Source organism: Anabrus simplex, chromosome 7, assembly GCF_040414725.1.
Source record: "Anabrus simplex isolate iqAnaSimp1 chromosome 7, ASM4041472v1, whole genome shotgun sequence".
NCBI classification, from domain to species: Eukaryota; Metazoa; Arthropoda; class Insecta; order Orthoptera; family Tettigoniidae; genus Anabrus; species Anabrus simplex.
The window spans coordinates 170,823,811-170,850,938 of NC_090271.1; the positions used below are offsets into that span (position 1 = coordinate 170,823,811).

A 27,128-nucleotide genomic window follows, 5' to 3' on the forward strand; every position below is an offset into this window, starting at 1 on the left:
ATCGTACTCGTGTCTTCGTATTGCATCAGCCTGGAAAGAATTAATTCCTATTACAGGAGATAGCTTAATTCGTTTCTTTCCCGGAGTGCTGTGAAACAAGTCCCTACTATCAGCCCCGTTTTCGCTATTGCTATGTACCCCAGTCACATTTTCCTTCTGTTCTTGGAGGCGAACACCTGTTTGAATGACAGTACGCTTTGAAAGCCCTAATGTTTGAGATATGCGATCCACAACATGATCTACAGGAACGGAGAGACGACTATACAAGCGTACGAATTTCGTCTCCCTCTCGTAAAACTCACGAGTTCTCCGCACTAATTCTAATGCCTGACTATTAAGGGACACTCCGCGGCTCAAAGGATTATCACTTCGCGCTTCATGACTATGTTGTCATTTCCGAGACATCGCACTGCATTCGTTAAAATAAAATTTCACAATTATCTCAAAATGAAAACAAAACTTTCATAAACGTGCGAATCACACCTGACCACGTGCTAGCGGCGACAGACAAAACAGCAACACTTCAATACAGTAGTCAAGCTACTTATAGATGGCACCACTATACTACCTATATTGCCAACAACAATCAACTGAAAATAGTTCGTATTTAATTTGTAGCTCGCTTAAACCTTATAATATATTTTAAATGCTCATATTTGTGTAGGCAAATAAAAGATTATGAACACTATACGGAATTAAATACGAATTAACATGAATAAAATGCGTAACTGTATCTGACATAAAAAGTAGTGGATTGGTGATTCTGACTGACGGGTGACGTTCTTCATTTCATTTTTGTAGTGGTGCCAACATGACTTGCAACTGTCAAGTGCAACCTTGTGCCGGCCCACCTATAGCTGTTACGAATACATTCTTCAAGCATAAGGCTACTCATCGCTACACGTGGGAGGCTAGGGGTACCAGATCCATAATAGACTATATCTTAACCGACATCGAATTCAGGAAATCTGTTAGGAATGAACGAGTTTTCCGGGGATTTTTCGATGATACAGACCACTATCTGATCTGTGAACTAAGTATCTCTAGGCCTAGGGTAGAGAAAGTGAAATCTGTCTGCAAACGAATAAGGATAGAAAATCTTCGGAAGAGGAAATTAGTCAGAAGTACATGGAAATGATTAGTGAGAAGTTTCGAACAGTAGACAGTAAGCAGGTTCAGTATATACAAAGAGAATGGGTGGCATACAGGGATGCTGTAGCAGAAAGAGCAAGCGAATGCCTAGGAAGAACTGTGTGTAAAGATGGGAAAAGGTGAACATCTTTGTGGAATGATGAAGTGAGAGGAGCTTGTAAACGTAAAAAAGAAGGCTTATCAGAAATCGCTCCAAACAAGGGCCGAGGCAGACAGGGATCTGTACGTAGATGAAAGAAACAGAGCGAAACACATGGTTGTTGAATCCAAAGAGAAGTCGTGGGAAGATTTTGGTAATAACCTGGAAAGGCTAGGTCAAGCAGCAGGGAAACCTTTCTGGACAGTAATAATAAAACTTAGGAAGGGAGGGAAAAGGAAACGAACAGTGTTTTAAGTAATTCAGGTGAACTCATAATAAATACCAGGGAATCACTGGAGAGGAGTAGGAAATATTTTGAACAGCTTCCCAACGTAAAAGGAAATCTTTCTGGTGGTGTTACGAACATTTAAGCTCATGGGGAGGAGGAAAATCATAGTGATGAAATTACGCTGGAGGAAGTGGAAAGGATAGTAAATAAACTCCATTGTCATAAAGCAGCAAGAATATATGAAATTAGACCTGAAATGGTGAAGTATAGTAGGAAGGCAGGGATGAAATGGCTTCGTAGAGTAGTAAGATTAGCATGGAGTGTTGTAACTTACCTTCAGATTGGACAAAAGCAGTAACTGCACCTATCTATAAGCAAGGGAACAGGAAGGATTGCAACAACTATCGAGGTATCTCATTGATTAGTGTACCAGGCAAGGTATTCACTGGCATCTTGGAAGGGAGGGTGCGATCAGTCGTTGAGAGGAAGTTGGATGAAAACCAGTGTGGTTTCAGACCAAAGAGGGGTTGTCAGGATCAGAATTTCAGTATGCGCCAGATAATTGAAAAATGCTACGAGATGAATAGGCAGTTGTGTTTATGTTTCGTTGATCTAGGGAAAGCATATTGTAAGGTATCGACGGAAAAGATGTTCACCATACCGGGGGACTATGGAATTAAGGGTAGATTATTAAAATCAATCAAAGATATTTATGTTGACAATTGAGCTTCAGTGAGAATTGATGGTAGAATGAGTTCTTGGTTCAGGGTACTTACAGGGGTTAGACAAGGATGTAATCTTTCATCTTTGCTGTTCGTAGTTTACATGGATCATTTGTTGAAAGGTGTAAAATGGCAAGGATCGAATCAGTTAGGCGGAAATGTAGTAGGCAGTCTGGCCTGTGCTGACGACGTGGTCTTAATAGCCGATTGTGCCAAAAGCCTGCAGTCTAATATCTTGGAACTTGCAAATAGGTGCAATGAGTATGATGTGAAAATTAGCCTTTCGAAACATACATTGATATCAGCAAGTAAGAAATTCGACAGAATTGAATGTCAGATTGGTGATACTAAGCTAGAACAGGTCGATAGTTTCAAGTATTTAGGTTGTGTGTTCTCCCAGGATGGTAATATAGTGATATTGAATCAAGGTGTAGTAAAGCTAACGCAGTGAGCTCGCAGTTGCGATCAACAGTATACAGTAAGAAGGAAGTCAGCTCCCAGACGAAACTATCTTTATATCAGTCTGTTTTCAGACCAACTTTGCTTTACGGGAGCGAAAGCTGGGAGGACTCAGGATATCTTATTCATAAGTTAGAAGTAACAGACATGAAAGTAGCGAGAATGATTGCTGGTACATACAGGTGGGAACAACGGCAGGACGGTACTCGGAATGAAGTGATAAAGGCTAATTTAGGAATGAACTCGATGGATGAAGCTGTACGCATAAACCGGCTTCAGTGGTGGGGTCATGTGAGGTGGATGGAGGAGGATAGGTTAACTATGAGAATAATGGACTCTGTTAGGGAGGGTAAGAGAAGTAGAGGGAGACCAAGACGACGATGGTTAGACCCAGTTTCTAACGATTTAAAGATAAGAGGTATAGAACTAAATGAGGCCAAAGCACTAGTTGCAAATAGAGGATTGTTGCGACGTTTAGTAAATTCACAGAGGCTTGCAGACTGAACGCTGAAAGGCATAACAGTCTTTATTGATAATATATGTATGTATGTATGTATCTAAGAATGTGGTCAGCCTGATTAGGACGTCAAATAGGAGATCATATTATATGTACAAGTACTGCAGTCATTTTCAACATATCCCCTTTTTCTGAGTTCGAAAATGTTCGATTTCGCAACATAATTCCACACAAGTAATATTTGAAAGTTTGCATCATGTCTTTTTTTTAATAATAGTTGCATAGGAGTTAGAACTTATGCAGACAATTTCAAAGATAACACTGTTACCATATTTCTTTGTTTCAGGCCTGCTCTTGTGATACGAGATACAGATTTAATCAAGAAAGTACTGGTCAAAGACTTTAACTACTTCGCTGACAGACATGTGAATTCCGATCCCCATGTTGATCCGTTGGGCCACAAGAATCTCTTTGTAATAAAGGGGCAGCTGTGGAAATACCTTAGAACGAAACTCTCTCCAACATTCACCTCTGGCAGGATGAAGAAAATGTTCAGTTTGGTAGCTAATTGTGACAAGCAGATGGCTGATCATCTGGAGGGACTGACTGACAAGGATCCCACCAGAACCATAGACATTAAAGAAATTGCAGCGAAATGCACGACTGATGTCATCTCCACATGTGCTTTTGGTATCGCGAGTAATTCTCTACAAGATCCCAACGCAGAATTCCGAGAGTTCGGCAAGAAAACGTTTGAATACAACATTCCTCGAGCTTTGGAAACAATTGTGTTCTTCTTCTTGCCTTCATTCGTCAAACTTGCGAACCTAAGTTTCTTCCAGAAAGATGCGACTAACTTTCTCCGTAAAGTGTTCTGGGACACGATTGATCAGAGAGAGAAGAGCAAAACAAAGCGGAATGACTTGGTTGACTTCTTGATTGAGCTGAAGAACAAGGGTAGTATTGAGGTGGAGGAGAAGGACAAGGCAGAAGTGGAGCACTATGATCATGACGCCAGCGTGGTGCAGAAGTTTGGTAAGTGCATTATAGTTGCTGCTGCATGATTAGTCGTAGTTTGTGTGTCCAAGGAGAAAGAGTAGAAATTGGAACTCATATTGGAACTTATTCCGCCTCCGTATGGTAACGGTTAACTGCCATCATCAGATGTACGGGTTCGGCTCCCGGTTTTATCAGAAATTTAAGAGTGACAGAGAGGTTGGGATGTGGCGTAACAGATCCATCCAGCTCACCTCAATTAGGGATGTGTCCGAAAAGAGCTACTCCACCTCGAGAATACGAGGGGTCATGATTGCAACTTGAAATTCAATTCAAACCTCTGGTCTCCTATTATTTCTTTATTTTTTGTGTAGAATACGTACCGTGTGATAGGTATTGTCGAATTTATTTATTTATTTATTTATTTATTTATTTATTTATTTATTTATTTATTTATTTATTTATTTATTTATTGTATGGCTTTTAGTGCCGGGAGTGTCCGAGGATATGTTCAGTTCGCCTGGTGCAGCCCATGTAAGACAGACCCTCTGGCGAAAGTGAGCGGCAACTGCCGTATATGGGAACTGCGTGTTTTTGTAGTGGAGGGTAGTGTTGTGTGTGGTGTGTGAGTTGCAGGAATCTTGGGGAGAGTACGAGCACCCAGTCCCTTAGCCAGGGAAGTAACCATTTTAAGATTAAAATCTCTGACTGGTCCGAGAATCGAACCTAGCGCCCTCTGAACCGAAGGCGACTACACTGACCATTCAGCCAAAAAGCGAAATTAAATATCTAGTTAGCTTTATTCTTGACATGATAATTTCTTATTCTGAACAATTTACAAATCTTCAAGACTGTGTGACCATGAGGCTGTGCATGTGCTCGGCTGGAGCCCCAGCAGCTCGGAATTTGCCTCACGACGCCCGGTTGCCTCACCTTTGAGACGCTCCCTATAAGCATTTTGCCGGTCGACATCGGTTTTCCGTAATTATGACATGCTACTTTATCCACTAGATTTAGTCCTTGATAATTTTGGAGCCATTGTTTTTCCATGTGTGGAGACTTTTTGCAACAGAAGGATACATTTGGTTAATTTCGGTGCCTCGTGGGATGTGTGTGTTTTGTTCGACAGGGTGTCGAAAGTGTCAGCACGCCTCATAGCATATGTCACAAATGAAGATCTCGTAGATAAAAGAACCTCGGAGAATCAATACCGGGGATCGTGGTCCCATCCTTCCTCTTTCATTCTGAGCACCGACTATGATCAGACCATACGAGTCGTAGTCTGTCCGATGAAAATAATGTGGGTAAATAACTGATATATTTTGAAAGTAGGGTACATAGAGTAAGAGGAATACAGTTTCCTACTAAAGAATAATAATGTATCTTTATCTAATTCAAAACATAATTTATTCACTGAGAGAAACATCTATGAAAAACCATGTACTCGTCCAGGCATGAAATGCCAATTAAGTTGTCTGCGAGGCCAATTTGAGAGTCATTATGCTTAACATATCGCCTGGCTAATGCCATCTAATGTCTTGATGAGTTCGTTATTCACTCTTACTTGAATTTTATACCTTTCCAGGTCGTAAATACTTAATATAGTCTATATGTCTCATTCTCTGACAAATATTATGGATTCTTACATTTTCACTTTGATAATGTTGTTCACATTTCATTACAAAAGTCAATGACCTTAGCTGCACCACTGGCAAATTTACCGTCACTTTCCGGTGATTGCAGTAAAATAAATATTAATTATACAAATTCACTAAATTTAACTCTTGACCACCGTCTTATAATTGGTACTTCTAAATTAGTTATCGTATTTTTAGAGTATTTAATAAATACTGTACCATTTCATTGCCCTGATTATTTCGAAACGAAAGGTTAAAGTCGTCATTTTGCCGTGAATAACGATAAAGTGTCATAAATCATGCGGCAGAAAATACGAATTGGAACATACAGACATGTGGAATCAAAGAAGCCGTAAATATGAAGTAAGAAAGTATACACAAACGGAACCCAAGTGGACGTGATTGGGATAGATGCGCTGGTTTCAGATTGTTGAACCAACAGTAGGAACAAGGGAACATCGCACCGAGTGACGAGACGAAGATTTACAAGAGGATTCATACTCAAGAAAAATAGCTTATGTAAAGAGGATAATTCCTAAATTAACGAGAAAACAAGTCGGAATATAAAGTCATAACGCAATATTTCTCGTATACGTAAAAAGAAATCCTAAGCGGAATATCCAACATTGGATAGAGGGAATAGCTACGCACATATTCGAATTGAATCAGAGATTGTCAACAATTTATTAGAGAAGACGTTGAAAATTGATAACTTTAAGTATTTTATCATAAACCAAGAAGATATTTATGAGACCTTTCATGTCATTCAAACCAAAGTATTCAAGGTTTCAACGTCATAAACTACCTTGAAAAACAAAGACTTACTTTAAGAAAGATTTGTAAATAGCAAGATTGTGAAATGAACGATGCTTTTAAACATGTGTGTTATGCATGTCTACGAGAACCAATTACGGACAGCCCCAAGAGAAATCTATGCAGTAGACATTTTCGGTAAATTACCATCAGCAACATAGTTGTCATCATTAACATATTGTCGAAATTTGTAACATTGCAGCCAATTCTACGAGCCACAACCAAACAGGTACTTAGGGCAATAAATAAAGGTGCGGAAAACAGCATATATGACTTACTAGGTACTCTTACATGTCTATTAACATGGTATTGAACGGTGTGTGTGTGTGTGTGTGTGTGTTTGTGTACTGTCCTCAACGTTAGAATACCGTAATTTATCAAATGTAAAGCCCCAGCCTCATAGACGCGCAGGTCACCTACAGCCAGAAGGATGCACTTCCTTTAAAATTGTACAGTACCCGATCATAGGTATGTTCGCTGCGCCTTTTCTTAGTATACATTACTTGCATTTTCCCACAATTTTCTTATGGTAGAAATAGCACCTTTTAATACTGTTCAGTTCTTTTTATAAGCTGCAAAAAGCTGCAATAACAGGCCTCTCCGGAAGCTATACACCATCACTATCATCATCATTATAAATAATGTTTGAAATTTCCACTTGAATATAAAAATTGTTACGATATCCATTTCATGAGCTTTTTCTGGAGCGACACCTCACCACTGAAAACAATGTTCTTTGTTTTGTTAATAAGGAAGCAATATATTCCTTTGGCGACTGAGGAAAATGTAGCTTAAGAACTGTTCAGTCTGTCAAACACATAAGTTCAATATATATAATATAACACTACAATATACCTTAAAACACACTATTAAGAAAAGAATGGCACATTTCCTTCTACAAGGACATCCTCAGATTCTACCAAATCACTATTATTTTATTATTTATTCATGTCAGTAGCACAATATAGTTTACTGATGCAAATTAGACAAAATAAATGTAATTACAATATTACATAAAATTAAACAGTTATTCACAAGATATTGGCCCAGAATTTGGCCACGTTAACAGCGCTCATACTGGCCTGTTCCAAATCAAGGTCTATGCATTTAACAGGGTAAAGAGGGCAATTAATAAGGTGCCTTGTCGTTTGTACCACGCCGCATTCACATAGGGTTTGATCGCCCTTCAGGAGGTCCCACTTCTTCCTATTGTCCTTTGATCTTCCAACGCCTGCTCTTAGTCTGTTCAGTGCCTTTCATGTAGTCCAGGTTTCTTCACGACCAGGGGAAGCTTTTCCTCCAATTTTAAGCGTTTAAGCGTTCTGGATGGAAAGGGATCTTCTGATTCCAGAGTAGAAGTCTGGTCGTCCTTGTATCTGCACTAGCGGCGGATGAGGAGTGCATGAAACTGTTCCTGGACTTCAATCGAGTTGGTGGTAGTTTGTGTCCATGCAGGGGGTGGGCTGAGCTGGTAGAAGCCATTAACCTCTCCACATTTGCAGCTACTTCGCGTCTGATCTCAGGAGGGGCTATTCCTACAAGGGAGTACAATTTGTCTGTTGGTGTTGGTTTCAGACATCCTGTAATATAATTGCATGTTTCATTCAGGGAGACATCGACTTTTCTGGCATTTGTGGATTTAAACCAAACGGAACTAGCATACTTCCCTGCCGTGTAACAGAGTGTTAAGGCTGTTGTCCTTACCGTATGAGAGTGGGCGCCCGACTTTGAACCTGTCACTTTACGGAGCAGGGGTCCGGCTCCATGGCTAAATGGTTATCGTGCTGACCTTTGGTCACAGGGGTCCTGGGTTCGATTCCCGGCAGGGTCGGGAATTTTAACCATAATTGGTTAATTTCGCTGGCACTGGGGCTGGGTGTATGTGTCGTCTTCATCATCATTTCATCCTCATCACGACGCGCAGGTCACCTACGGGTGTCAAATCGAAAGACCTGCACCTGGCGAGCCGAACATGTCCTCGGACACTCCCGGCACTAAAAGCCATACGCCATTTCATTTACGGAGCAGGGAGCTCCGAGGGGAGACTTTTGCCTTGATGTTTGAACAGTGCTCCCTGTAAGTTAGAGAACGATCCAAAGTAACACCAAAGTATTTTGGTGTGTAATTATGTTCTAGAACTTTGTCCTTCTACTTCACTTGCACCTTCCTTGAGGCTTGTTTGTTCTTCAGATGGAAAACACATACTTGAGTTTTTGATGGGTTTGCTTTGAGATTATTGGTCTCATAGTAGTGAGACAAAATATCCAATGCCGAAGTGAGATGGTTTTATACTCTTTCAAAGCATTCACTCTGAGTAGCCAAGGCCAGATCATCAGCGTATAGGAAGCTTTTAGTATGAGGTGGATGTGGCTGGTCGTTGGTATATATATATATTGAAAAGTAAAGGAGCTAGTACACTTTCTTGAGGAACACCATTCTTTTGCGTTCTCCATCGACTTTGCTGACCCTGAGCGTCAACAAAGAATCGTCGGTTCTGTAAAAGGGCAGCAACAGTTCTGACGGAAATTGGACAGTTTAAGGGTATTTAAAATAAGCCATATTATCATCCTGCAAAGTGGTAGTAGTACTGGTGCCTCCCGCAGGCGGTAGCCTCCAGTGAACTTGAAGACATGTATTGCGCTGCCCTCTTGTAGCATGTACCCAACTGAACTTGTGCTGCATTGTTTCTGTGCGCAACGACAATATTTTCGATCTTCATCTTTTTTTTTCCTGAATGGAGGATAGAAGAAGAAAAATCTTGCTCTTGCTGTTGGATCTTTAAATTACGTCTTGGCAGAGAAAAAAAAGGAGGAAAATGTACCCTTTTGATCCGGGGTAATTCTATTGCCGTGTGGTGATAGTCACCAATCAGTTTTGCTGTATTTTATTTGTCAACTTGGGAAACTGTAAGTAGCAACACTCTTCGTTTTGATCCTGGAAGTATATGGATGTGATAACAGTAATTATCAGCGAGCTGTTCTGTGTCGTGGGGTATATCTACACCTAAATTGTACTAAGTAAAATTCAATTATCACTGTTAGTAAGCTGCCTCTGTGGATCCGTGGTAGAGTGTCGGCCTCCGGATCCCAAGATAGCGGGTTCAAACCCGGCAGAGGTAGTCGGATTTTTGAAGGGCGGAAAAAAAGTGTAGAAGATCTCTGGTGATACATTTGGTATTTACCCGACAAAATTAATTAAATCTCAGCCATAGACGCCCAAGAGAGATCCGGTTTACTCTAGGTCCGCTAGATGGCAGACAGAGTAAACCGCAACGTCGAAATTGACGAGCAGACAGCCAGATGGCGTCAATTCGAAATGTCTGCAAACGGTAGCTGAGGCCATACGATTATTATTATCACTGTTAGTGAAATTTTCGATTAACCAAAGAGACTGAATTTCTGGTTATCTTTATTGTGAATAGGTTGTAAACATTTCGTGGAGCTTTAATCTAATTACTCATAGAATGATTTTGGGTTGTTAATCACGCTAGAGATGTTCTTTTAAAACGAAAATTAATGTATTCAATGATTTTATGACAAGTTCGTCTCCATACTTCTACTATACCTTCGAGAGTACGTCTTAACTAAAAAAAGGGGTATTATGCATTAATCCTGTCTGGAAAATCTTTAATATCTTACTATCCGAAGCATTGTGTGAAAATGGGTGAATGTACGAGTAGAAAATTTGTTTTTAAATGACTGGTTCTAGCTTTAGTTGATTATCTTGTAAGGGTAGCCATTTTCTTGGTCATGTGACCGGTTACCTTGGTTACATTCACAACCCATGGTAGGTGAATGTAATTATTATATTTTGACATTTGACGTCTGATACGACTGTTGCTGGTGGACATATGACGTTGGTTGATTGTGTTTTTTGTTCTGGTTGTAGTATGCGAGTCTGAGTTCGTGCTTCGTATTTCTGCGGTTCTTGGTGTTCTAATGTATTAACATTTTAAATCTAAATAATTATTTTATTTGGTGGCTTTAATTTCTAATTTCCCCTCTATGTTTTATTTTAATTACGCGCGCCTGATCTGCTCTTTGTGCATTTTGGGGATTTGTAACTAGGCTTTTCTGATTTATGTTGAATGACTTCTGAAGTAGTCATAGAAAAGCATTTTTCTACTCTACTACCATAGTGTAATCGAACCAAGATCTTAGGGTTGGAACTTTCATTAAGTACTACGTTTCCTAATTTATTCTGAAATATATTCCGGATTTATCCTACGATTTGAATAGTGAAAGCAGTTTCTTTTAATTTTAATTTGAATCTAACTTGATGTCCTAGGCTTCCTAATTTAATTTAATCTTCCCTGTATCTTATATGCAGGACTTATTATTTGATTTGTGTCAACCCTTTCTTTCCTATTATTAAAGTTCCTGTTTAACTTAAATCTGTTGTTTTTATTTTAGTCAGTATTAACTTATTTACTTAGTAGTAATTTATTTATTCTTTATCCACCTGACCTTGGTGGGCCCTAGTATTTTCCACGTGTTGCTACGACCTTCTATTGGGAATTTACTTGTTTATACTACTCATGGTCGTGCAAATACTATCGTGCTATACCTCCTTGAAAGTACGCGATACAGTTCTGGTAATCTTGAAATCCTTTGCAAGGCTCTACAGTTTTTGTAACATGACTTGATGTTCTACGGTGTCATAAGCACAAGAAAGGTCTATAAATGCAACTCCTGTGATTTTTCGGGATTGAAAACCATCTTCTATATACTGTTTTAGGTTTACTACTTGTGCAGTACAGTTCTTGCCTGGCCTAAAACCAGCTTGCTCTGGGATTAACAAAGGCTCCACAGATGGTGCAAGGCGATTAAGAAGCATTCTTTCAAAGATTTTGCAGAGGTGACCCAAAAGGGAGATCAGTCGAAAGTTCTTAGGGTCATTAGGATCCTTGCCGCGTTTCAGGATAGCAACTACTCTGGCCTTCCTCCAGATTTTTGGAATGTGACAGCGCTCCAAGCAGTTATTGAAGAGTTGGAGTATCCATTCTTTGGTGGCATTTCCAAAATGTTTAATTTGCTCTATAAGAATGTCGTCTAGACCAGGTGCGTTTCTGTTCCTGCACATCTTGATGGCGTTTTCCAGCTCTCCAAAAAAAAGGTTTGGATATTTCACAGGTTTCAACTTCAATATTCCTTAGAAATTTTGGTGGTTTAGCTCTGCGTTTAACTTTGCCATTCAGCAAGAGCTGATGGGCGATTTCATTTGGGGATACATTATAATGAACAGATGCCTTGGTGGGGTCATTATTCAAACGTTTTAGTAGTGTCCAGGCTTTCATGCTGCTCTGCGACATATACAGTTCTTCCATCAAATTAATCCAACGTCCCCTTTTCAATTTACCAACAGTCACTATCAGTTTATTGCCAGCCTGTATTGTTTCTTCACTAAAAGGACCCACTTCAAAAAGCGAAATGTACTTTTCCAGATCTTGTACTGGCACAAGGATCTAAACTTTGTATGTACTGTGTTCTGCAACCACGTGGGGTTGACTTGCGTGAACATTTCTTGATAGCATCAGTGAACTTATCATGTGATTCTGGCTTTGGATCAATGTTCAAGATCGCTTCATCTAGACTCTTGGTGAAGTTATCCCAGTCAGCTTTCTGAAAATTGTACCTTCTTCGAAAGGGTATCATTTGAGGTAGAACCACTGAGAACACCCGACACTTAATTGGTCTGTGCTGAGTATGAGGAATAGATTCACAGACTTCCTTTACACATTGATGGGATATGGTATCGGTAACAAATATGAGATCAAGACTGTATCCGGGTCTCCATCTGCCACAATTGAAGGACGGTGGAAGCTTGCTCTCATGAATTAAAGACAAGTGATTCCTTTCAGCCCAATCTGTACCAGCTAGTCCATCTTCGCTGTCATCTCTATATTCCCAATTGGAACAGTGGCTATTGAAGTCACCCATAAGAAAATGGATCTTACTTTCTAGGAGATTAACGGACTGGGAGAAGGGAAATGGAACATTTGGTGGTTTATAAACTGACGTTATTATACAGTGTATTAATTCTATTGATATCAGTACTATATCATCATCTTCAGAAACGGAGGTTGATAGTATATTAAGTTCACGGCTTGCAAAAATGGCACTGCCGTATTTTCCGTGAGGTATCTCGGCGGTAAGTCGCATTCCTGGTACTTTTGGTCGGTTTCGTGTACTACTTCTATCAGTTTTCTGAACACAAAGAACGTCACATTTGCTATAATATGTCCCCTTTATCCGATGTCATGTCCTCTATGTTTACTGACAGGATTGTTAGCTTTGGTGCTGAAAAGGACCCTTTGAAATATTTATTAACCATACTGAGTTTGCAATAGTGCTACTGGAGTGAGAGAATCAGACGTCTAGGAGTAGTCCTAGTCCGTTGCCCAGGAGACACCCGGATGTATGACAATATCACATGTACATACACCCTTCTGGGTGGTTTCTCTCGTGTCCCCCACCAAATCGCTTAAATCATGCGTATGGATCAAGTTTACTACGTTTCAAAAATTTAGTCAGTGTCTGAGGAGTCTGACAGAGGCCTCAAGGCATCACAAAGTGAATTTATATTGACTCTGCACATAGCCTGTATGTATGTCTATTGGCAAATTATTTAGGCCTAGTATCAAACAGCTGGAAGTAATCCTTTCATATAAGGACTGTCCTATTGCAAACGGTTAATGCATCCATATATGCATAGCGACGGATTTGTTTCGAGTTTCGAGGATGGTCACTTTTTCAGCACATTCGCTTTAGATATGGCGGGATTTCTAACAAGCCGTTTCGAAGCACTCTGTGTTTTAAGATACTTTCTTCGCGCCTCGAAGACAATAATAATAATAATAATAATAATAATAATAATAATAATAATAATAATAATAATTCAGGGGAGAAATTTCGAACGTCTTTGAAATCAAGACTGGTGTTAGGCAAGGGGATGGACTATCACCGCTTCTCTTCAACTGCGCTCTGGAGAAAATCATTCGGGAATAGCGCAAGGAGATGTGCAAGGAAGAGGTTGAGAATGGCCTTAGAATAGGATATAAGAAAGATGATCTTATCATAGACTGCCTAGCTTTTGCAGATGACCTAGCGATCTTTTCTGATTCCCTAGATACTGTTGAAAAACAAATTAACCAACTGAGAATCCAAGCAGCAAAAGCTGGCCTCCAAATCTCTTTCCAAAAAACAGAGTTTATAACCAACATCAAGCCAGCCCCCAGAGCGCTCATTGTGGAACAGGGAAAAAGCAAGCAGGTGGAAAAGTTTAAGTACTTAGGCGAGTGGATAGTACCTAACAACTCTGAGAAAGAAGCAATCATGTGCAGAATCAACAAGATGGAGGTGGCATATCAGCTGTCTAGGAATGTCTACAACAAAAGATCAGTGTCCATCAACGCCAAGCTTAGGCATTATTGTTCGGTTGTACACCCGGAAGCACTGTACGCAGCAGAATGCCTTGCAATGAACAGAAAAGGTCTGATGGAGAAGCTAGAAGCTAAAGAAAGAAAAATCCTGAGAAAGATTCTTGGACCAATCAAAGAAAATGGTGAGTACAGGAGACGACACAACAGCAATCTGTACCAGCATATGGAGAGGATAACGGAAACGATTCGGAAAAGGAGGATTAATTTTTATGGCCATATAGCACGCATGAGCACACAGAGACAAACCAATAGGATCTTTTCCTACTTTCTTAACAAGAAAACCAAGGGACCCTGGTTTATCGAAGTTGAAAAAGACCTTCAAGAAATAGGAATCACACTCGAAGACATCCAGAAACGTGCTCCTCTCCAGAAAAAGCTCCAGGGATACAAGAGGTTCCAAGAAAGGCCAAAGTTGAAAACAGGCAAGAAGTGGACTGATGAAAGGAAGGAGGCTCACAGAACGAGAATGCGTGAGTGCTGGGGAAGAATTAAAGCTCAAGGATGCAAACGGTTGAAATAACGTGGTCCACAACAGGCCGAAACGAAGAAAGAAGAAAGAAAGAATAATAATAATAATAATAATAATAATAATAATAATAATAATAATAATAATAATAATAATAATAATAATAATAATATCCTTCATCATGCCCGGCTCCATACTGAAATGGTTAGCTTACTGGCCTTGGTCCAAGCCGTCCCGGGTTCGATTCCCGGCAGGGAACTTGGTATATGTGCTGTCTTCAGCATTATAATTTATCATAGGTAGGACCCTAGATTCACAGACACGCAGGTCGCCTACAGGTGCAAAATCGAAAGATTTGCACCAGGCCTCTAGGGGGCCATATGCCATCGCCATCATCATCGTCATCATCACCATTAGTCGTGTTGCTTATATCTGAGTTTCGTGACTCCATTTCTTGTCCCAATCTTGACGTGGCAACATTATTCTTGACTATTGCTCGAAGTGAAAGTCGTTGATCTTCTTCACCTGATCAGTCCATATGTCAGGATTCCTTCCTTTAGATTTCTTGCCTTCTATTTCTCCTTTTAAAATGGACGTTTCCAAGATTCACTCTATTTACTCTGGTTCTGTGACCAGAATTCTTTGGTTCAGACGGGATGACAAAGGTTAAGTGATCTTCAGCTCTTCTATGATCGAGGCATTTGTTCTTCATTCAGTTCATGGAATGCGCAGCGTTCTTCACCAGCACCACATACCAAGTACATTTATGCGTTTCATATTGGACTCTTTGCAAGTTCATGTTCACATTCGCAAAAGAAGAATGAAAACAAGAGTTTCCACCAGTCAGGTTTTTTGGTTTGTTGCTATTATTATTCTGTTCTTCCAGTTCTTCATTACACGTTTTATGGCAACTTTTCCAAGGACGACACTCCGTTTTATCTCCTCACAGTTTCTCGTGCTGCTGATGAGCGATACTAGATCTTCAAAATCATCCATAACCTTTAGTTCTCGTAGACTGCATTCTGCTTAAGTTGTTCTGGTCGATAAATTATATTATCATTAGCTTCGACTTGTCGAGAATGATCCTTAATCCATACCCAAAACTTATCATATTCACCTCTTCAAAAATCTCTATCAATTCTCCTTCGTTGCTAATAAGGATTGTGGTGCCATCAACAATGCGCAAATTGTTCACTTTCCTCCCACCAATTCAGATGCTTCCAATATGATTGTTCGATGGCTTTCCTCGCGAAGTATGACGTTAAATGATTACTGGGTTATCTGGATCCATGGCTAATTGATTGACATGCTGGCCTTCGATCAGAGGGGTCCCGTGTTCTATTCCCTACCGAGTTGGGGAATTCAACCTTCGTTTATTAAATCCTCTTCCTCGAGGGTTGAATGTGTGTAGCGTCCTGGATAGGGCCTCATCCTCACAGTTTCTCAGATCGCCCATGGGCGTCGCTCGAAAAACCTGTACCGAGCCGCTCCGGAGGCCATACGCCATTCATTATTATTCTCGCACATCTTTCTCCATTGCAATGATTTTAGAGAAATTCCCAGCAACTCTTACTGATGAAATTTTGTTCTCATGTGAAACTTTTTCAAAGAAATGAGATGAGTTGGAACACCAATCTCTGTTAGAATCTGCCATAACTTGCTCCAGGAAACGCAGTTAAAAGCAGTTTTGTAATCTACAAAGAAAATAAGGACAGGAGTATAGAATTTCCGAGTATTTTGACTTATGCACTTTCACGTTGAGGGCCATTTCCCGTGTTCCTTTTCCTTCAACAGCTCCAGCCTGTTCTTATACGTGAGGCTGTATGCAAGATTTGAGACGTTGGTTTACGATATGGAGCATGGCCTTGCTTGAATGCCACATCAACACGATAGTGCAATAATTGGCACAGTTCTTGATTGATTCTTTCTTGTGGTTTCGGATGGAAATGGAACATGCTCAGTCTTTGGATATTTTCCAGTGTTCCAAATGCTATAAGACTACAGATTAAATATGTCTACATATTCTTCTCACATCTCGTTTATCATTTCCCCTGATGTATTATCGGTTCCTGGAAATTTAGTCTTTAAGAGTTTTATAGAATTCTCCATTCCACTGCGCAGAAATGCAGGCTCTCCTTCAGGAAAGACTGTTCCTGGATACTCTGTTGCTCTCTGAAGTCATGTATGGTACTTCCTCTAAATATAGCGTACCGTGCAATACTATTTCAATCTCTCAGTAGCTGCTTCTATCACCAATTAAGGTTCCCTTTTCATCATAAACAAATAATACCCCTCCCCTAACACCACGGCACTACAACCCTGAAGGGCCTTGGCCTACCAGCGTACCGCTGCTTCTGCCCGAAGGGCTGCGGATTACGAGATGCCGTGTGATAATCACGACAAATCCTCTTGGCCGTGACCTCGAACCAGCCCTCAGATCCGGGTAAAAATCCCTGGCCTGGCCCGCAATCGAACCCGGGGCCTCCGGGTAAGAGGCAGGCATGCTACCTCTACACCAGAGGGCCAGGAAAATCTAATAATAATAATAATAATAATAATAATAATAATAATAATAATAATAATAATAATAATAATAATAATAATCGTTCCAGGGTTTCCGTGGCTCACAGTGGTTTAGGAAGTGCCTGACTTGAATGGGAGGACAGGGGATTAACTAGAGCATAACTTAACATAACAAATTTTGAAATGTTATTTTTTCCTTTTTTTTTTCTCTCTTTTAAAAATGATAAATAGAAAATTTTAATGAGTAACAACAATATTAATGAGCTGGTTAGCTCTAGCAAGAACAGTAACTTAAAGGCCGAACATTAGGTACGAAATTTACAATAATTGTGAATAGCTTGGTTGATTTACATAGAAAAGAGGATCATTGCTCTTGATAGGAACAGTATTTTACAAACAGCAGGTTTTGCTCTGATCAATTATACGACATAGGAGTCTGGGGTCCAAAAGGTATTATAGTTCAGCCTTGCAGAGGCGTACTAAGTTACTCCTGACAATCCATCAGTTGTCCTCAAATAAAGTGTTTACACCAGGCAGCCCCGAAGCGGGCTTATCTATTGTTCAGCAGTTTGTAACTTTCTGTTCCTCAAGGGAACTTCACACCAGAAACAATTCTACACATAACAATATATTTACAGGGGCATAATTGTCCATCCTAAGTGACCTTAGAGAAAAAGGAAAAGATTCAATATGAAATAGATAAAACCCTAAGTGTGCTATTGGCTCAGTGATACCGAGGCTAAAGCTATTCTACAGCGGTGTGACTAAGAAAGACATAATAGCCAAATGTAGTTAAAGGAATTGAGAGGTTTTGTAAAGTACAGTCTCCCAACGCCCAGTTGAATGGGAACCAATAGAGGGTAATTACTCTTATTCCCTTACATAACATATTCCCCAGTAGGGAATAGAATAGAGTCCTCATACTTGCCAAAAATTCTACATTTAGACCACAAAATTTAGAACTTTACATAAATAAAATAGCCTGAAACCTTCCCCTCAAGCTATCCGGAGCTGTCGCATGTTTATGAAAATTCTGCCATTACCTTGAGTTGCTGAGCCTTCCGAACGCCACCCGCGCCCCTGGCTCATGGTTCACGTCAATACACCCTCCTCACACTGGAGCAATTCAGACATTACGGCCCTAAAGTACCCGGCTTCTATAGTATTTTTGAGGGGAAGCTTCCAGAACTCTTTACTTACAGGCTGGATTCCTGTACATACCCCCCCAGTTTTAAATGGCTAGAGAAAATATTTACAATTGTCTGATAGGTTGATTACTATTAAAGAAGGAACCAGCTGAAGTGTCGACAACATCGGCACATAAAAATATAAAAATCAGGTTAACAAACATCAAAAAGACAAATTTATTTATCAAATAATTATAGTTTACCCCGTGAGCTGGAGGTATTAAATCTATGGTAGAGACATCTAAAAGTTGAAAACCAAAGTATCTTGCCATGCCCCAGTTCAAGTTTGTTTACATAGATGGCCTTATACAAGGCGCGCAGTTTAACTGACCGGAGAAGGTGTACCCCCGGTACAATAATAATTTAATGTTCCCTAGGTTGCCGAGGTGTCGGAATTTAGCCCCACAAATGTTTTTCTAACGTGCCGGAAGCCAACGACGGGCGGTAGTTGCATTTACCAAGGAACTGAACTGGGATGTAACGCTTTTGAACACGACACTTAACTAGCCCAACTATGCCTTCGAGGTCGGCCACTGAATTAAAGTTAGGCATGGGCAAATGGACAATGAGGTAGGAGCAGTGCCTGTACATTTATTGGAATGTCGCTTGTGATAAAGCTGCAAAATATTTTTTCAAGATCTTCTTTCCTGACCTCTTTACAATTATCTGTGGTCGTCACTGATGGTAATAAAGGCCAGATTTACGGCCTGGTGCGCTATCCTGACACCAAACCCTGAAGAAGCATGCATTCATAATTGTGTGCATCAACAGTGGTTAGTACTGTGATGTATTGGATGTATATGTGTGTTAAAAAGTAGACAAACGACATTTCCGAGCCAGGGACATTAACCAGACGCGGCTAAAGCAGTCTGGTCAGGAACCGAAGTCAGGGCCCTCTAAATCGGCACTACGCTGACCATTCAGCTGCCGAAATTGCCGATTCTGTATAATAGCCTATAGCTAAACAAATCATCGCCTTCTGCTATGTACTACACGCCTTTCCACTCCGACTGAGATTGCGTATACTGGACTAGTGAACACTTTCTCCACTACCTACCCACTTCTTAGCGCTACTAGGATGTCGGTCGGCGCGCTGGCAGGCACTAATTGCTTCTTCCCCATCGTGCATCGTCTTTTCTAAAACTGTTGTCCTGGCGTTTGTAGGGTTGTGACTCAGGTCGAAGGCTAGGAATAGAGGTCAATCTTGATTGGTGGAGTGAGGAATCCGAGACTTCAATGCTTTCCGATTGGATAGTCGTCTCATCATATTCACATTTGTCCTGTGGTTATCTGTAACCAATCTTAAAATTACGAAACATATAGTTTCAACCTTTTTTTGATGACTGACAGTGTCAGATTGTACATTTTGCTATTTGCTTTTCGTCGCACCGACACAGACAGGTCTTATGGAGACGACGGGACAGGGAAGGGCTAGGAGTGGGAAGGAAACGGCCGTGGTCCTAATTAAGGTACAGCCCCACCATTTGCTTGGTGTGAAAATAGGAAACCACGGAAAACCATCTTCAGGGCTGCCGACGGTGGGGTTCGAACCTACTGTCTCCCGAATATTGGATACTGCCCGCACTTAAGCGACTGTAGCAATCGAGCTCGGTGATTGCACATTTAAACACCAGACAGCCTCTTCGACAAGAAATAGGCAAAGGGATGTTTGTAAGAGATTGATGTGCCACATATAAAAATGTATAATTAACTATTGGCAACAGCTGGTCCTTTTCCACTGCTCTCTATTCAAGTGGACATACTTTCAGAACTGCCTACATTTTTGCTAGGCTTGGCATGTGCTCTTGTCTCCTTATGACCAAAAATTTGTCCATCTCCTTGACACATTGCTGCTTTCTTGCAATATCATCAATAATGAGGGAACACAATTTTTCGGCCTCATTCATTCTATCAATTTCTACGAGAAGTCTTTCTTTGACGGGATTTGTTCTTTTTGTTTGGCACGAAGTGTCTCCTATGTAAAGACTCTATGTGCTCCTAAAAGGCATCTTGGATAAATGATTTCATGTACAAGCATAATCCTTAGGAAAAATACATTGCCAGATAGCGCAGTGTTATGCAGTTTTCTGACCAACGGGCTGACAGCTTGTTGTAATTTAAAATTTGGTTCAATATGAATAAGGTCTTCGAGTCCTCAGGTGACCATTTTTGTTTTTAAATTAGTATGATTCTGATTGCTGACTCATCCATCTTCGATTTCTCTATTTCCAAATCAGCTTACAGCTTCTTTACTTTCAGATCTTTGAAGCTTCAAAACACTTGTTGGTTGTCCATTTTCCAATAGACTTACTAGCACTGTCTGCCACCTGATCAGCATAACCATTGTTATCATAAACACCTTATTCATCATAGAAATTCTCGTTTACATTTCCTCTTTCCTCTGATCAGCATAACCATTGTTATCATAAACACCTTATTCATCATAGAAATTCTCGTTTACGTTTCCTCTTTTACCCAGTGTTTTTCCCTAGTTCGTGTTTCTTTATTGGTGTCACCTTTCTAGTGATGATTTTGATTTTGGCATCTTATACTCAGGATAATCTTTAAATGCCGAAGGAGCAACATTTTCTTTCAATTTCCTTATTTTTTAGCCCGGGACGATTATCTGCTTCAGCAAAAAAAGACTACACACAAAGGATGTTCTGAATTCAAAATTTTATACAAAACTGTCCCAAAACATGCTTTTCAACCATTTCTGTCTAGGAATTCTGTCATGGGAATTCGTGTAATGAAATGCCTTTACTTTTCCCGTTCTGGCTTTTGCAATACGGCACGCAGATATGAACCAATGAGTAAATAATGTATCGGTAAGTGAAAATTATACTTTAATTAGATGACTGCCTGCTTTCATTCTCTAAGTGGGCCATGCATTGTATCGGCTGAATACAAATTATTCTACAGTTTGTGGTTATTTTTCTGGGTTTTAGTTCAATCGAAGTAAAAGCCGTGTGAATTAATCACGACCTTAATCGGGCATGCAGTTGTAGATACACATGAATAATATCACATGTTTAATTTATGCATATACGTAGACTACTATACGTACCAGTGCCTTGCACTATTTCCGAATTTATGATATATTCTTGTAGGCCACTCTGAAGAAAATTAGCAGTACAGTATTTCACTGCAAATCATCCGCAATGCGTACTATTACAGAGTGAAACACCAGCTAATTTCAACTTAAAACCACGGTCTCGGCGTTAAGCAATAGGTTCCCAGAGATGACATCCTGCTAGCGCTCCTGCGGGAAATACGGTAACCATCACATGTTCGCTTGAAAGCACAGGGAGCGTGGAGAGTGCAAAGGCGTGCAATGCGTAGCAGAAGGTGATGATAAAACAAAGCAAAACACTTAGTCCCCGTATCAGAGAAATTAACCACATGCGGTTAAAATTCCCCACCTGGCCGGGAATCGAACCTGGGGCCATATTAACCTAAGGCCACTATGTTCATACGTTAGGGAGCCGTACAACCACAATAAATTTGGTTGGTGCTGGTGGTCTGAGAAAAGGATCCTTTTTTTCTTTTAATTTGACACGCTTCCTGTCCTGATCACTGTTATCTTCTGTCTCAAGACTTCTCCGGGGATGATCTGGTGGCTCAAGCGGCCCTCTTCTTCGTGGCTGGTTTCGAGACTTCGGCCAGTACCATGAGTTTCGCACTCTACGAGCTTGCCCTTCAACCTAAGCTGCAGGAGAGACTCCGAAATGAGATTGCAGACTCCCTCAAGGACAATGGCGGTAACATTACTTACGAACTGGTCTTTGGACTCAAGTACTTGGATATGGTGATATCAGGTAAGTCATTTTTCTTATCTTACGTTGTATCAGTGGCGTTTTCTCAGTGTGTGTAAGTTGTGTGTGAACGCCCAAATAAAATAGAAAGAAAAATAATTATTCCCTTTCTTTAAATGTAATGCTACATTATAGTGTGTTTTCCTTTCGTTATCGTCCGTTGTTCCACTCCATATGCTGTTGTCACTCTCAGCACCGTCCGGTATCATGTGCTACGCCGCTAAGGGGTTGGAGTATTTCCAACGACTCGGCAGCTTCGCTCCCTGGAATCGCGCATGTGCGTAGACGCTCTCAGTACAATGGACTCATGCTTGCTCAACCCGAGGCATTGTTTCAGTTTCCACCAACTTTTTGTGTTTTTCCGAGTTTCACGCGAGTGTATTATGGCTTACGCAATCAAGTTGGATGTTTGAATGGTTGAATATGGGAAGTGGAATCATAGTGAAATAATTAATAAAAGCTGGTATTTCATCACTTTCTTATAATGAAAAAATCATTGATTGACAGTGGCCGATTAAGCCTAGTCATTTTCAGGGCTGCATACGCTGCTTTGTTAATTTTCCGTACTTCAATTTTACAATTATTATATTATATTATATTATATTATATTATATTATATTATATTATATTATATTATATTATATTATATTATATTATATTATATTATATTATATTATATTATATTATATTATATTATATTATATTATATTATAGACCGTTATGCCTTTCAGCGTTCAGTCTGAAAGCCTCTGTGAATTTACTAAACGTCGCCACAATCCTCTATTTGCAACTAATGCTGTGGCCTCATTTACTTCTATACCTATTATCTTTAAATCGTTAGAAACTGAGTCTAACCATCGTCGTCTTGGTCTCCATCTACTCCTCTTATATTCCATAACAGAGTCCATTATTCTCCTAGGTATCCTATCCTCTTCCATTCGTCTCACATGACCCCACTACCGAAGCCGGCTTATGCGTACAGCTTCATCCACCGAGTTCATTCCTAACCAAGCCTTTATCTCCTCGTTCCGAGTACCCTCCTGCCATTGTCCATATAGTTGGGGACAAAACATGATGACCTCGCCTCACACCACTACCCTCAAGCGGCAGCTCGTTTTCTATTAGAGGCTAATAGGATTTACTACGTCTGCCGTAGTCAGTTGCCAAATCTTCTACCTCATTAGCACCAAACGAGCCAGTTTCAAAACTGGCGGAAAGAAAAAAGAAAAAGAAGTATTGCCAACCCAGAAATAAATGAACATAGATTCAGTTATTGAAAACCTAGAAATACGAAACTTCTTTAAGTTATAAGTTCTTCCACCTTACTCCAGAGTGCATGATCATAGACTTTTTGGTAGTCTTATCTGTGGAAAAATGTCCACACTGGTTGATGTATAGCAAACAAAACAAGGAGAAATTCAATCAGTTTAGGGAACTTCACAATAACACAATTACTTAATATATCAGTGGTGACATCTTCTGATTAAAGTTCCAACTTCATATAGTATCAGTTTCACGTTTTGATCGATACAGGAGTTATAAAGGCGCTGATTTTGAATGAGCGGAGTTGGGGTGTACCTCCCGGTACAATAACAACAATAATAATAATAATAATAATAATAATAATTATAATAATTGTAGTCGCCGTGAGTCCCTTGAATGCCTACGTTCATAACTTTGTGAGTGAGACGACGGCTGGTAAATGCCAGTATTATATGAGGTTTTTAGAGTCACCTTCCGATATTTTTCTATGTCGCATTGAAAAGTGGTAAATATTACATTGAGGCTAAATTTGGCGAGCTATTTCTAGCATGCTCGTGGCTCTGAATAGTTGGGCTAGGGACCTTCAGTCTAGTCTCCCCTTTTGTCACGATAACATTTCTAGGATAGGATTCCGGGCTAACTCGTATGTGAATAACCCGCAGGTAACTCATCTAAAGGAACGTGGAAGTGACCGCAAGGCAGGTTGTGTTCGTGTCTGCGTCTCCTCAAATGGTTTCGGGTTTACGTGTCTAAGTACACGAGTCAGTGGTTCGATCCATACGGATCAGGTGTTCGACTGATTCATGTTTACATGTACATGTACACGGGTCGCTGTTCGACGACATGTAACATTATTCCCACCATAAAAGTGGTAGGATTGTGAAAAGACAGCTTGTACTTATTTTGGGTTGTTTAGTGTCGTATTTGAAATTCTTGCCTAATCACTAAAATAAATTGCTCCTTCTTGCAATTTCAAAAGGAAACAGTTATATTATATTTTTATTGTAGATATGTAGACATGCCCATGGTAATCAATTCTGTCTTTTCCTAGTGCTGTTGTGGAGTATTTCATTTGTGGTCTACGGATGAGCCCTTTTCCCTATTCCGATTTGAATGTCCCGTTCATCCCTGTAGTTACTTGAGCACCTCATTTAAATACGTTATTTTGTTTTAGACAATTATTGAAGAACCGATCACCCATGAGATAAATGCTAGTCTTACGCTTATTCAAACGTAAAAAGACAAAGTGTTGGTGCTAAGATTCTAACTCACTCAACTCGTCCATCTCTCCTGCTACAGTGTAGAGGAATATTAGTAGTTTTGAAAACAAGCAGAATTGCCCGCAATTTATTTCTGCTACGACATCAATGAAATACGATATATATTGCGACAGATGCCACCTGTTTTATCTCATATAGGCCACAGCATTCAATGGCTATGAAAGGAACTTACATCCAATATTTCGTCCATTTGAACTTCTAGAACAGGTGAAAGCCTTAAAGACGAGCAATAATACAGCCCCAGGTCAAGATAATATTCACTCTCCAATGCTAATGAACATGTCCAATAGCTGTCTGGTTATTAAGTCATACTCTTACTCGACTAAATGCGTTAAACCAAAACAACGATCATGTATCATGTACCTGACAAATATATCCGTTCCTTCTGTTCCAGAGACGCTGAGGAAATATCCTACCCTGCCGTTCTTGGATCGCGTATGTTTGAAGGACTACCACATTCCTGAAACAGGACTGACTATTGAGAAGGGCACTCCAATCTTCATCCCCCTGCAAGGCATTCAGACAGACCCGCAGTACTACCCCAACCCTGAACGCTTCGATCCAGAGCGCTTCAGTGAAGAGGGAAAGAGGTCACGTGTACCCTTCACATATATGCCTTTTGGGGAAGGACCACACAACTGCATTGGTGAGTACATTTTCATACCACTCGCGGGAGTAAAGAAATATGTCTAGTTAGGCACAATGGGGATGAGTGAGTTATTATTGATGTGCATGCACGGTAAATTGGCGTTACAAAAATCAGCAAACTATAGTTGACATATTCTATATACCGATGTCGCTAGGTAATTCAAGCCCTCAGCAAAATGCTATATAAATTTACCGCGATCATGCAACCTGCCCCTGTGAGCACTCTATTACGTGTACTCGGGGCACTTCGGAACACCATAGCGAGTTAACACGTCATCCAATATAACAGATTCTGGTCTCATTTCGTTCGCAAACAGACGTGCTAACAGTAAATGCAAGTATAGTTTGTGGCTACGTGACTATGTACAAAGACAAGCTGGAATACATTTTTGACCACTTGGCATTTTGACCGCCTAATTATCAATTCCGTCTCTTGTCGAACACCATTAGAAATCTCACCCTGAGTCCACGAAGTTATGTGGGGTCGAAAATGTGAGAATTTCTCAATTTGCTTCATATTGATTTGATATGGATTGGTAGGATGTTGGAATACTGAAATATATATTGGGAAGCTTACGCTCACCGGTAAAATATTGCCATACCTGCAAGAATATTCAGGCGGACCTGGAGCCAGGAAGATTATATGTACAATAGAAATGAAGATTCCGAAGGCGGAAAGCCCGGCTAGTTAAGTTGTTTCAATCGCATGAAGTGTCCGCTTTTTGATTTACGAAGCCGGAAAGGGGAGAGAAGTAGCAAAGACGCTAATTGCTACCAGGGAAAGAAGGCTGTTAAATCCTGCACAAGGCGATATGGCACAACGTCACAAATTCTTAGAAATGATGAAACAAATTTTCCCTAGTCTACGGGTATATATTCATAATGTTGGCTACGGTAACATTTAAAAGACCCGCTTTCCTTTCTGGCCAATGACAAAATTCTGGTGACTTCTAGACCTTCTCCAGGTGTACGAGCTTTGAATCTGTAAATATGAAATCCGACTATTTTTTTCAGTTAATAATAAATAAAGTAATCGAATCACAGAACATCAAATGTGGGAATTTCAGAAGATCTTCCTCATGATCATCGACAATAATTTTAATCAATTAAGGTATCGATTACTAGGAATTGACCCCAGCTCGACTGCTATTGGCCAGAGCTACACCACGCCAGTAAAGACGCAAATAAGTCCGCAAAACGAGGAAGGCGGAAATATATTGATATCTTATTAATCTATGATAGATTTGTAATAAAATTACGACGTGTGAGGTTACATTATCAGACCGTTCTGTGGTAAAAAGTTGAACATCCAGGTCGGCTACCAAATACCAATTTAAGAAGACCCCTCTCTCTCTCTCGGGATTGAACTCTGATGACCCAGAAGAAGACGGTAGAATAATATAAATAAGACGGACCGGAGCGACTAGACACACAGCAGGTGAACAGAGCTTAAGGTGGAACCTCTGCCACTTATTGACAATATCTCCGCGCCGAACTTAAGCTAGTTACAGTTTATAACTCGAATACTTTCAATTCATATTGGTGATATGAACAGTGGTCAGTTCAGTTTGACTGTTAGGATTATCTTTGAAACGTAGGAGGTCTTTGAATATAATATAAATTATTGGCAGATGCTGGTAACATGTGTAAGAAGGCAATGTGCCTTGCCTGTACTTATTATATTTCAGACGGTAAAACTTCGTCATATGTGGAGGAATCCGAGTCAGCGTAGCGAACACTAGACGGCCTAGACAACGATTTCCGGGAGTGCCGTGTTTGATACTCGCGAAGCGCGTCAGGTCGCATAGTATGAGACTGTACTTCGTCGTTAGTATCAATAGTTCCTAGTGTGGGCAGGAACGATGAAGGTATCAGTGAAGGTGTAGATGGTCCTAGGCACC

The 27,128-nt window shown here is 40.2% G+C and overlaps 1 protein-coding gene across 1 annotated transcript in view; it reads left to right on the forward strand.

Moving 5' to 3' along the window:
- LOC136877011 (cytochrome P450 6k1-like) overlaps positions 1–27,128 on the forward strand; it is a 71,599-nt gene that overhangs the window by 40,552 nt on the left and 3,919 nt on the right. Inside the window, exons 3-5 of the mRNA XM_067150801.2 lie at positions 3,505–4,193; positions 21,818–22,039; positions 24,974–25,225. Of these exons, the coding sequence (XP_067006902.2) occupies positions 3,505–4,193; positions 21,818–22,039; positions 24,974–25,225 (1,163 nt within the window). The remainder of the gene's footprint in view (positions 1–3,504; positions 4,194–21,817; positions 22,040–24,973; positions 25,226–27,128) is intronic.